Source organism: Zerene cesonia, chromosome 29 (assembly GCF_012273895.1).
Source record: "Zerene cesonia ecotype Mississippi chromosome 29, Zerene_cesonia_1.1, whole genome shotgun sequence".
Classification (NCBI taxonomy): Eukaryota; Metazoa; Arthropoda; class Insecta; order Lepidoptera; family Pieridae; genus Zerene; species Zerene cesonia.
In genome coordinates, this window is record NC_052130.1 from 2757889 (window position 1) to 2771798 (window position 13910).

At 32.4% G+C, this 13910-nt stretch overlaps 1 protein-coding gene across 1 annotated transcript in view; it reads right to left on the reverse strand.

Annotated features, from left to right (window-relative positions):
• Nucleotides 1–4198: 4198 nt before the first annotated feature.
• The window catches only part of LOC119837883 (homeobox protein BarH-like 1b), a 43409-nt gene continuing 33697 nt past the window's right edge, over nucleotides 4199–13910 (reverse strand). Inside the window, exon 2 of the mRNA XM_038363667.1 lies at nucleotides 4199–4704. Within this exon, the coding sequence (XP_038219595.1) occupies nucleotides 4313–4704 (392 nt within the window). The 3' untranslated portion in view covers nucleotides 4199–4312. The remainder of the gene's footprint in view (nucleotides 4705–13910) is intronic.

Genomic DNA, 13910 nt, shown 5'->3' on the forward strand with positions numbered 1-13910 from the left:
AAAGCTTGTTAAAAGAGGAGATTCTTTTTAAATTACAAGCGTATGTTACTGCAGTATGGCTTAAGACATTAATTACTATTTCTACAGCCAAGATCATAATGAAAACAAAATTTCAGTTTAATAGTGAAAAAGGTATATATTACATGAGCGATACTTTGATAAGACTCGCATAACGCAACGGGCCCCATTAAAGAGCACAAAAATAAAAAAAAACAAAATAAATAGAGGATTTCGAAGTGATCCTCTCAGAGTTGACGAATAACAGTAGACAAGAACTTTGTATCATATACAATGTTAGTACCAACTTTCATTGGAATGTCGTTAAGGCATGTCAAAGGCCGCTGGATGCTAGGTAGCAGTTAGTGTTTATTGGGTAACAATTATAAACTTTATAGTCACAGAACTCGAAGATATTGAGCAATAATAAAGTTTATTGCTATCATAGTTACTGCCTATTAGTGTTTGTAGAAAATTCTTGGAGAATTCCGTTAGCCCGTCTGGTAAACCTTGTTACATCTGTTTTAAAACTCCATTCATTTATATATTTTTAAAATGAACGTGTTTTAAGATATACAGGGATTTAGATTACATTCAGGTTCTTGACATTGTGCACTTTGAACATAACAAATACTAGTTCTCTTTCATTACCTATAACCTAATCTTAGAAAGTATGACTGAATGAAGCAATATTTATAATTTATAATTCAATATTTATAGAGCATCTTGTTCTTTTTCATAGGGATTTAGATGTTAGTGGGTATATTGTAAACGCATTGCAGTTAGATCATAAAACTATTTAGGTAACTGTTTTAACTGAAATAGAAATGACAGCGGTATAATCTTTTTTATGGCTAGTGTAGCCCACCCTTTACTGCGTATTTGCTTTCAGCACGCGACATCGCATCGCGCGGGCAACACAAAGCGAATATTCAAATTTCGAATTACGAAAACATTGATGTAACGAATCGATTCAACAATCGCTACACACTTATTATATCATTGTTTAATTATTGTTTGTCCGTCAGCTAAAAACTGCGTGTTTCAGCTTAAATAAACTGTGAATTATGCTTTTTAATAAATGTATCTAGTTTTATATAACGAGCGTGGTCACGAGTTCGAAACGTCGGGTTTATAATATAATCAATAAATCGCGTTTAAAATACGTTAAAAAGTTTTTAATTTCTAAATGTATAATACTGGCGTAAAATCAAACACGAGAAAATACTATTTATGTAGCATTTTTAATTATACATAGATGTCTAAAATAATTAATGTTAATGCGGATCCGAATAGAAAAAAATGACATAGAAATTTTTTAGGTATTATTCGAGCTCTACTTTCAGTAATCCACTATCCCGCTTAAAACAAGACACTTTATTAGCCATATTTATTAATCTAAACTTGCGTAGAAACTACGCAAGAATATTAAACGAATGACATATATTACAGATCATTGAAACCCATTCTATATAATATATTTATGATAAATCTTTTCATATTGATTAGTGTTAAAGCTTTTTATACCCTGATAAATTTATTAGTGTATGCTTAGAAATTATTTTTCTAATATTTATACATGTATGCAAGTAGAAAATAGTAATTTTTCATTATGTATAAAACTTATTAACTTTGGGAAAACGTTGTACTGATAAAATACACGTTTATTTCTTCTTGAGTTTTATATGTAAGGTATTATGAATATGTTATAATGATATACCTAATTGTTCTTTATAGCATATTCCTGGGGGCCATGAAAAGTAGAATTTGTCTTGATAAAGTTATGAATCAAAATACATGTATATTACATTCAATTTTAGTGTAAAGTTTGTCTTACAATATTAATGATTCCGTAGCAACATCCAATTTTCATTTTTTTTCAGAGATTTGTACATAATATATACTCCTATACAATATTTAGAGAATTTCCATATTTAAATTAAGTTTGTCATTTGTTATTTACTAGCTTTCCGACTTGTATCTCGTAGTCGAGCATGCTTCGGCTCGAAATGGGCCAGCTCTCACCGGGGAAGTACACACTCCTACAGAAAACCGGCGTGAAATAGCATTCTGCTGTGTTTCGGTCGGTGAATGGGGGAGCCGAAGGCCCATATCATTACCCTTCCCAGTCCTTTCCTTTATTTCTCAATTCAATTCATTCTTAATCCCTTTCCAATTATAAGTCGGCAATCTATTTATATTGTAGAGGCGTAAGGTAAGCAATTGACCTTATGCTCCTTCAAATGTTCAATGGCGGTGATAGCGCTTACCATCAGGCGACCCACCAGCTCCATTGCCGACGATGACATAAAAAGCTCTTTCGTTCGCGTAGTCAAAAAAATTCCCTATGAATGTTCATTGTTTTAGCGTGAAGAGAAAGACAGAGTTACTCTTTAGTATAAGTAGGGATTGTTTGCTTGGAAGAGGTAAAGTAAACACACATATAGAACACATACATTTTATTATTTACACAGAACAATATACAAGTAGCGTTGCACGAATGTGCGATGTAACTATAGTAGGAACAAGATTAAGTCAATTTTACTTATGATTTAAACAGATTAACTAACATATTTATCTTCAATTACAGCATAACAAAATTATTTATAATTATTTGTGATTATGAAAGTGTTTAAAAAATAAGTTTCAAACGTTTCTGAACGTAGATAACATTGTCTATGTATATTCCATTTAAAGAAATTGAGTCGTAAGCAAAATTTTATTAACAACTTTAACCAAAAATTTATGAAATAGATAGCTAATGGAATAAATTCATTCTTATATATTTAATCAAATTAAAAATTTGCTCATAATATCATAAAAATTACCGAGTTATAAAACCGTTTGTTTAATTAATGAATGAATACTTCATTGTACAAACCGAATATATAAATTGTGTGATACGTATTGCGTATTTTAAATTAAAAAAGGTTAAGAATGCAATTCAATTACATAACCAATTTAAAAATATGCTCATTTGTCATCATTTGATGTGACGACTTACTAAGCTGTATTTGTATTATAAACAAAATATAATAAATTAAAGGCAAAGAATCGTGACAACAGATCGTATTCAAATTAGAACAGATAATATTCAGAAGACATAGCCTAGTATCAAATAGCTTATTCCATTATCGCTATCTATGTTATAAACAAATGCTTACGCAAACAATTTTGATCTTATTCCATCAATAAAGGTTACAATACAAGATATAACATATCCATGCGTGATTTATTGTTCCTACTGTTATTCTGTTAGATAATATTAATCAAATAAATTCATTTATTTAACCGATTTATAATAATGAATGTACTACAACCGTTTACAATAACTTATCTCTATTCAGAATCTATTTTCTATTCTGTACATAATAATATTTACAAGACATAATATGTTAATTATCTCTGGCATAAAAGAAACTTGTTTATTGCACATATGGTAATAATATCCCGAATATGCACTTATTAAAAGTAAAAAATACTTTATATAATGCGCTGGATCACTATTTATATGAGGAAAATAAACATATCTTAATAAAGATCTTCTTCTTTTCTTAATGTATTGAATAGTTTGTCGACCGTCTCCTTGGTACAGTGGTTAACGCGTGAGCGTAGAACGGAGGGGTCCTGGGTTTAATTCCCGGTGGGGACGCACAAAAAAACAATGTCTCGGTCTGGCGGGATACAGAAGGCTGGTCACCTACTTGTCCGTAAAGAAAATCGATCAGTGAAACAGATGTACATCATCTGCCCCATACCCCAAAAGGGGTCACGGGACTTCTCTTTTTATTGAATTGTTTATATAATATATAAAGCACGCTTAAGTCATACTAATAGGTATCTTTATGCTAATAACAAATGGTAACTTCTTGATATTTTTATTTTTTTCAACTCCATTAAGGAGGGTAATATCAATGAACTTAATCAAGAAAGCTTTTATTATATTACAAATACCATGAATCCGGGATATTATCATTTTAAACTGATATTAAATAAGATAACATAGAGAGTTTATTTGATATTGCATAATCCTTGATGCCAGATGATATAATAAATAAATTAAGTATCTCTCTAATTAAGTACTTAAATAATCAACTATCACATTTATTTTATACTTATTTGTACAGCGCTCTAAATATTTACAGATTAAATAAAAACATCGACACCACTAGTTCGAAGCACTCAAGTTCTATCGATTAATCGATTATAATTATATTTGTTGTAACGAAAGCACTGTTCGATTATTCGAATTGTCTTAAAAATCGAGTAGACGCCTATCGTAGACGTCAGGCGCGACGGATCGCGCCGACTCGTTTCATTTTGACGCGTTCACGACTAAATTCGTAGCTGCCTCCTCGCTAGCGCCTATGCTCATGGCTTTCTTCTTCAAAATACCCAAGTCGGTGACGTTTTCGAGGAAGCTCTTGTGCGCGGAGAGCACTTTGGCGCTTTCAACGTCTTTTTTTAGTTCTTCCATGTCGCGTTTCAATTTTGCTCGCCGGTTTTGAAACCATGTGATGACCTGAGCGTTTGATAGTCCCAGCGAGCTGGCGATCTCGTCTCGGTCGGCTGGGGAGAGATATTTCTGATAGAGGAATCGCTTTTCCAGCTCAAATATCTGGTGGTTTGTGAATGCCGTTCTGGACTTTCTTTTCTTCTTCGGCTGCGGCCGGGAGTTGAAGAGGTTGAGGTGATTAGACTGACCATCTGAAACAATGGAAAAATAATTATTAATAAAGTTCTTTAATCATTACTTAGTAACGCTTTACGACATGGAAAACAAATAAGATCTTAATTTTATATATCTTAGTCCAGTTTTTATAAATCGGCAGGAAATACCATTATTACAAATGTTCTATTAAAATATATTATCAATGGAAATGACCCGGAACCACGTACCCCAGTACAAATTAAGTTAAATCCTCGAACAATTTGCTTTATAATGACAAAACTCAATTCATTACAATGAAAAAACAACATTGCTTTTTACAAGGCGTCACGAAAGTGTCGATGTAAGCGCCGTGCGTATCGATTAACGACTTCAACGTCTATTGATTAAACAGCTCCACGTTACGAGATGTCATCGGTATAGATTACACGCTATGTACGACAAGTTTAAGCTATCTGCATTATTGATGTTTAATGTATTGAAAACAAGTCGATAGCATCGTGACTATTACTAGAACAAGCGCGTCTTTAGTGTATGCACGTGATGGAATTCCAAATTGAATTAAAATTTAGTCGTGATAAACATAGTGAGATCGTTAAATGCATGGTACATACTTCGATTTAGGAGGATCACTTTTTGTTGGGTTTAATTTAGGTATACATGTGACGGAAAATAATACAAAAGTAAAACAATCGGTTGTTTCACTTTGAAGTTTAATTATATCATAAGTATTTCTTATAAATTCATTTATATTCGCATTTTTACGCAATCTCAGGGGCATATAATTTGAACGCTTTATTACCACATAACCTTCGTTAGTTATCTAATTAAAAGGAAAGACGCAGGTTAATTAATTAGCACCTTACCAGTCACTATATAAGGTCTTATTTGCAATACTTGTAACATGTGTCTTAATCCTACATTCAACGTGACCTTTAAGCACATACAAAAAATATTTCCACAAATGCAATCAGCATGACATTAGAAATGGCGCGAAATAATCTCGATGGTTGTGTGACGTGTCACTGCGACATAAAGTCAGGTGCACACAAGCACACCGTGTCTGATTAGGAATTTTTTACACTGCGATACTTAACGATGTCTTTGAATTTTGCCTCTTTTTTGGCACTTTGGGTGTTTTATTCAATCCTAATTGAGGTTCGGATTCGTTAAGGATGCGATTAGGTCGTGATTAATACTCGATGTGCCGGCGGTATTTCGCTGCGATTTAAAATAAATTGTTCTCTTTATTTCGATTTCTTTGAAATTGGACGTGACGGTGACTGAATGGAATTCTGCCTTATGTGTTTTGAAAGGATGTATGTTTGTAACAAACGATGTTAGATTAATACACAAAACACCTTTTCATGTTATAAACAATGAAGCGCAGATTCTGTTTCTTTTTTATCCTGACACATTTTTTTCTTAATCACTCATGTCTTCTTTTTATTATGTGATGTTTTTCCACAAAAAATGCTCCATGAAGACTAAAAGATCAATGTTTCTTTGCAGTTGCAAAATAAATCAATGGAAATGTGGAATGATTCACTTCGCGAATATTTCTTATCCGCTAAATTGTACTAAATATGGTTCAAAGAAATTGTACATTAGCACCTTTATACAATGGATAGGCAGTTTAAGTTAACGACGGGGATGTTAAACTGTAAAGGTTTTATTAATATGTGCGGTGAACCGCGCCATACCATCGATATGAGTGTGACGCTCCAAGAATGTATTGTCATTGAAATTTCTCAAAATATTTTGATGTTTACATTTAATTATATATAAACTTTTTTCAGTTTTATAGTTCAATAATATTGAATTTAAAAACAAGGTTAAATATTTTTATTTCCCTTCATGTTTAGTTTATGATAGTTCAAAATTAATATTTCAATTTGTAATAAATACATTACAGAACACGTGACATAAAACATTTTCTTATCGTCATTACATTCTTTAGGTAATCATTTACATTTAAAACAAGCATGCTATGCTTTAATCCGTAAAAAAGCATTAGTATGTTAATTAAAAAAAACATTCTAGAACTTTACACAATTTCAGAGCGAAACGAAATTAGACAGATAACATTCAGAAATAGGGCAACACAACGGATACACAGATAATTGTTACCTATTTGTTTGTTTCCGGTACATTACTTTGATGTTGGAAAATTACATGCATAACGTAACACCGGAGAACAAAGCAAATTCAAAAGGACTTGTAATCGACCTGATGATATTAAAGAAAATGCTTTAAAGGAGATGTTTCCTTTTTTAAGTTGTTATGCTTTTCATAGCCAAAGTGACATGGAGCATTATTTAAAAAAATACAGATAATACAATGTTCGCACTGATTAATTTTTTAATAGGATACTTTGAACGGAATGCCCGTATGTCATTGTGTGCTCGTTAAAATGTAGCGATAGCTGGGCGTATTTTTATGATACATTTTATGACAGAAGAGTTACATTTTAGCGGTGCGGGCTGTTTATTACAGTACCATAGACTCAAATAATGTTTTAGTGTCTGATAACGAGTTCGAACGCTTTCTATGCATGTAACTGTGAGTATAGTAACGAATTAAGGTCTTTGTTTATTTGGAAAGTGTTTTAATTAAAGTTTTATTATCCCAAAGATGGAAACATCAAAGCAACAAACCAACTTGTAACGTTAAAATGACACCTATACATGCAACATTCTTCATAATTCATAATGTATATATTTCGGAAATAATTGGTTGTAGAAGGCGAAATATTAAACCTATCTTTTTTTCTAATAGAGGAATACGCTGCCTCACCACAAGTAACTATTGAGTGATCTGTGACCTTACTGAGAATGTTGCTCTATAGGTTAGTATCCCAGTATGTTATAGTGCTATGAATAAGTAATGAAACTTTGGTTTGACACTTAATGAAATTGTCTTTATCGGAAAGTGAAAATAGATATATTATTTTATTAGTTATCTATATATTAGGCGCAAATTTTCAAATTTCGATTTGTTTATGAAAAATATAATTAGAAAATTCATACTAATTTTATACTACATACATTATTTTTCATTGCTCATAAAGTTATTGCTAGCAACTTTAAGTTTACTATAGTAGAAATAATGTACGCGACGCCGACAGCTAGTTTAGGAGGTATTTGAAATAGAGGATAATTTACATACATATTAGAATATACGTAAATATAGGTAGACGTTGCTATTGAACCAAGGGTCAAAGCTAACGAGGACAAATTGAATATCCTGTCTTGTTACTGACAAGAGATTTACGCGGAATAAATGGCTGTTTAAATGGAGAAGATAACATTATTGCGGAACACTTTGCTCTGTACATAAATATTATAATATATGTGTGTGTTTGTTACTTTGTCACGCAAAAACTACTGAACCGATTGCAATGAAATTTGATACGTAGACAGTTGGACATAATATGTTGCATATAACAGAATTTTCATCCCGATATTCCTACAGAATACGAACTTACGCGGGTGAAACTGCGGGGCAAAGCTAGTTTTTAATTAAAGGAATATTTCGGTGTCATGATGAAAGTCAGAACTTATTAGGAAATACAATTATATTACGAGTAAAATATACAAACGAACTAAACTTAACGTAACGTAATTTTATGAGTTTAATTGTTCTTCAAACGTAAAAAGTGTGTCTGTTGAAGGCAACAGTTTTTAATTGAGTTCTTATTTGTGTTGTTATAGTTATTTGAGACTTAATTGAATTCAAATCGAATTTATTAAGCTACTGTATTATGTATTTAAAACTTCGCAGACTTCAAAAAAACATGAGTAAATTTCTATTCTCGTGTGACGACTCAAGTCAGTTTCAGAATGATAAACCGCGTTAAACCAAATTCTATTGAAACGTTAGCGAAAGAAGCGTGACGTGTGCTTCATTGATACTCGCCTTGATTGATTGGTAGATTGGTAGAAAAGCGTTCAACAGTCACGGATCGGCCGGCGATCCAAAAATAGATTTTTTACGCGCTACGTGCTGCTATTTCGGTATCGACAATAGTCCAATAGGAATTTGGTTCTGTGATTCTACGGACGTTTTAATTCTTATTAATTATCATTCACTTATACTGCCAGTGAAATTATTGATTCTCGCGTTAAAGATGAGATTTAAACTAAAGTAAAGAATAAAATATCTATTTGATTAAAGAATGTTTTGAATCCCACATACATTAACCACATAAAATCTCAAAAGCATTTATGTGGATTTAGAAAACGCAATTTATTTGAACTCTTTCATTTCAACAACAAAACTTAGTTTACCTCACCTACATGTTTCACAAGAATTCACAGCTATTGTTATATAGTTAAGAATAGAGACTTTTTTAGAATAGCAACATTCACGGGACAGTGTACACAAGTCATTATCCAAAATTAACCAACACATTATTTAGTCTGTATTTTTTTTAAAATCGAGCGGTTCACATTAAAAGCGGCGTCTCGACTGAACGGCTCGGCTCCCACCACGCGCGATTACCACCGTTTGTAGATAGACAGACAGACATGCCGATACAATGGCCCGTAACGATTCTGTGAGCTTCTTAATTAGGGATAAGTATCCGGTTTTTGAGCATAGATGACAGATTTGTATTTGTATAAATATGATGATAAATAATTGTAATTTTATTCTGAAAAGATTGCTCGATGATTATTTATATATATTTAAACCAGATTGTTTAATTGAAATATAAGAGAATAGTAAATAACAGTACCATATTGGTTTACGTCGGAAAAATAATAATTTTGCTTACATAAAACCGCAATAAACTAACACCATTTGTATTTTTGAATAAATATCCAATGTTTGTTTATTATTTTGCACGTCCAATATTTGCATTTGGTGTTGTAACGTATGTGCTGATTATTCGTGGAACAGGTAACATTAGTAGGCTTCCATTATATGTCAAATATGACATTACGTCAATGATATTGACGTTTGGTTTACCGCGAAAAAGTTTAAACAAATACAAGCATCAATAAGTGTAAATTGTTTATTTCACTTTAATGTTACTATTAATGACTATAAGTATTTGTTATTTGTTAATGATATATTAGATTGCTTCTTTGATTAGTTGAATGAAACTTCAGAAACAACGGCTTTGAATGAAAAAAAATCTTCCATACTCATATTCTCTCTTTTTGTTTGAGTCGAGGAAAGTTTATAGGTCATCAATGAAAATTGTGAAAAATGATACGATCGAAGTCAGGAGCATTTGCATTATCTTTATATTTTATTACATTAACAGTTTATGAATTTACCTCAACTTTTAATGTATTACTGGTATATTTATTCATACCGCTAAAGTAGATTCATAGTGATCTCTGACCACATTCTCACGGGACCCAATTCACACAACATTTGGGAGTACAAATCACGTAAACGTCTGGTTTTACGCCCCGTTGACCACCGACGGCTACCACAGATTGTTTTTATTCAATCGATTTGTGCACTACCGCACTATTTTTTTAAAACGGGCAATTCTCTCGATCTGGGAATTCGATTAGAAATGCTGGCCAGTTAGATTCGGTACAATATTGACTTTTTTGTGGTTCGAAAAAAGAATTCTTTTGTTAGGGTAACCATACATAACCAAAAACACGTTTTTTTTATGTCATAGCGGGCAACTGAGCTGGTGGTTCGCCTGATGTTAAACGATCACCACCGCCCATGAACATTCGCAGAGGTTTAGACCTCTGAAAATGCGCTGCCCGCTTTTAAGGGATAAGGGATAAGGAATGGATTTATGACTGGAAAAAAAGGAATGGAGTGGAAAGGAAATAGGCCTATATATATGCGTTTGCTTTAAATATGGAAAATATTCTCTTGTATAAACTAATTTTAATATTTGATTATTCAATTCTGTTTATTTTAAGTCTATCAGCTGATACCTAACTGAAAATTTCCAGCAGATATTGTAATGTTATCAATTTATTATGAGCCTGTCTTGTTGAGTACACTTTGCCTTATAAATTATAATCTGAAACCCACGCAATAGTTATCCTATAGTATTTATCATCAATTGAAATTATGCGTTGGTGTCACAAACGGTAATTATAAGTCGTTAAATTATTCAAACGACTTAATGATTTTAATTGGGCCCATTTGTTAATTTTAATGTTATTGTTATTAGTCATTACATCACTTTTGCACATGATTAGATCGTGCAATATGGTATAATAACGGCATTTGTAAACTCAACTGTCGAAATAATTACAAGTTTATTCCAAGGCGCGACGCTACTTTTTACGTTAAATATAATGTGAAAAACTAATTCACACGTTTCTGTTAAAAATAAAGTATTTTTGTTATTTGAGCCACAACCTACAGTTTCAAATATAGAAGTAACAGAAAAATTTGTTAAATATGGGCGCCAAAATTCTTGTGGTATTTAACTACAGATAAATTATCGGCGCTCACCAAAGGAACGGATTTCCAAACTCCCATTCGAATTTAGAAATTCAAACGGCATTCCAAATGTTCGAAAAAAGAACGCGAACAAAAACAGTGCACGCGTAATGTACTCCGGCAGTTAGTGCAGTGCCCGTGACAGAATAACGACCGATGTTTATCGCATCTGATGCGAGCTTGTCGACGATTCTAGTACTAATGAATACTTTTCATCCGACAATTAACGCATTTGTTTTCAATATTGTTGTCTTTCAAAGCGAGATTCTCATGAATATTCACCGAGGTCTACTTAGCACTTGCTTTATAAGTGAGTACATCTTCTCGCTTATTAGTATTCCAATTGGGAGATTAAAATTCAGTACATTATAGTAATGTATGACTGAAACGTTGGGTAGACGTTAATGAGATTAAAGTCGAATGATTAAGATTGCAAAATTTTTTCTTAATCGTTCTTTTAAATGATTGTACCTAATAATGGTCTTGATGTAGGTAAAAGAAATAAAACTCCGCAACAGCAAAATTAGATATTATCTTATTAAGAAAACTTTTTTCTAAGGATATATTTTTGTAGTTTCTTTTTATATCACAGCGGGCAACTGGTGATGGTAAGCGATCACATGAACATTCCCAGAGGTAGTGCCCCGGCGAATGCGCTGTCTGCTTTATAGGAGCAAGGGATAAGTAAAGGTTTGTCGACGTTAATTCAGGAATGGACTGGGAAGGGTGAGAAAAAGGAAACTTGCCTTCTGTACGCCGAGACCAATTACATGTCATTTATTTACCTCTCATATAAAAAAGTACTTATTACGCAGATTCGCTCAAAAATATCAACATCTGATTTCAAATGGCTCCAAGATAATTTTGTGAGCGTTTCTAACACTCAGCAGTTCTCTTACCTCTCAACTCCTTAGGTAAATAACTAGGATCTCAATAAGGAGCTTCTATCTCTCCCGGTAGGATGAAGGACAGATCCAAATTACCGAGCGCAGCACAAAATTGATTACCGGTGCTTTGAAGTCGGCTGATAATTTTTTTTTACAACCTCTTCAAGCCCAAGTAGTCAAAACAAACCATTTGAATCCCTTTTAAGAGCACTTGAGGTTTTATGTTTTATTTACTGCTTCAGGACCGTCTCAAATACCGCTTGGTTTGTCTGCCGTTTTTAAACAAACAACCATTTGTCAATTTGTGAGATCGGTAATGAGCTGGTTGTTTGTAACACAATTATATATATAAGATTGATGATACATGGTATCTGTATCGTTTTAAAGCGATTCTAGAAAAGAAATTCTATATTATTTTAGTGTGGGTTTCATAGTAGTTAAAGAATACATATAACATTCAACACTTTTTTGCTGGTGTCTTGCCTTTATATGTGTACACTCTCTCTTTTTGTGTGTACACAAATTTTAATGAATTGCATACTGAAGCAAGATATCAAAACAACTTTAGAGTAACACAATATCAAACTAGAAAACAAGGGAGGTTCATCTATACTATAAACAAGCTTTTCGCTCGTTTGCCTGCGTAGTCTAAGGAAAATATAAATAGTCAACGGCTAAGTCCCGTTTCTGTGAATCTGGGCTAAATAATATCTTTTCTCGGGTCTTAATCTATATTTGTACCAAATTATATATTGCAATTTGATATATTAATGAAAACAACAATTTTAATCGCTATTATTTGCGGACTCGATGACAATGCTTTGGTTAAATAAAAGTTAGTGAAATGAGAAACTTTTCAGAACTGCATAAAATATGTTAAACACTAGCTGCGCCCCGCGGTTTCACCCGCGTAAGTCCTTATCCCGTAGGAATATCGGTATAAAAAGTTGATTATATGTTATTCCAGTTGTACAGCTGTCTACGTACCAAATTTCAATGCAATCGGGTCAGTAGATTTTGCGTAAAAGAGCAACAAACACAGACATCTTTAAAAACTTACATTTATAATATTAAAATAGGATGAAGATGAAAAATGTATGAAAATTATTCCATACAAAATTTCAAACACAAAAAAATGCAATTTATGTGACTAAAATTTAGCGCGGACACATACTGTAAGGGTATTTTACACTAATTACAATAATAATTACTTGCACGTTTTGTAATAACACCCAGCAGTAAAAATAACTATAACATTTTATCATATTCAATTTGCAATATATGAAGTAGCAATTAAATTTGTAACAATTAGCTCATAGTAATTGCCTCTTTATCAACACAAATTAGTTCACAACTAACAATGCTCACGGTTTGACAATTAAATATTATTTATTGTTTATAGAAACCGCTGCACGTTGACAATAATTATGATAAAACAAAAACAATATTTTACAGATAATTGAAGACAAGAAAATGATACTAATTTCATTTACTATTTGTTTCAATTCAACAAAATGCTAATAAATTTGAGTGACATTAGTTGTATTTAGTTTTTCATTAAAATTATGTTTTATTGCTATTAAATACACCGGGATTAAGACGTTCTGCAATAAAAAACCTTCCCGCCATGTAGATACACAGATAACAAATAAATCGTAAATTGGTAGCGGTTTATAAATCACTGGCAAGCAATAATGTGGGCTGAACGTCTCAGGGGATCGGCAGTCAGCGCCCTAGCACAGATTATACCAAACACTTCCCTTTGTCACATAATTGCCTAAATTGTTATTAGCCGGAATAAAGACATATGACTGTAAGCTGCGAATGGTTTTATTTATAGAGAGGATGAAAGATGTCGTTTTAATGGTGTCGTTTCGGTTGTGCGAGTGATAAAGTAGCTACCTGATGGTTTTTAATTTAGATTC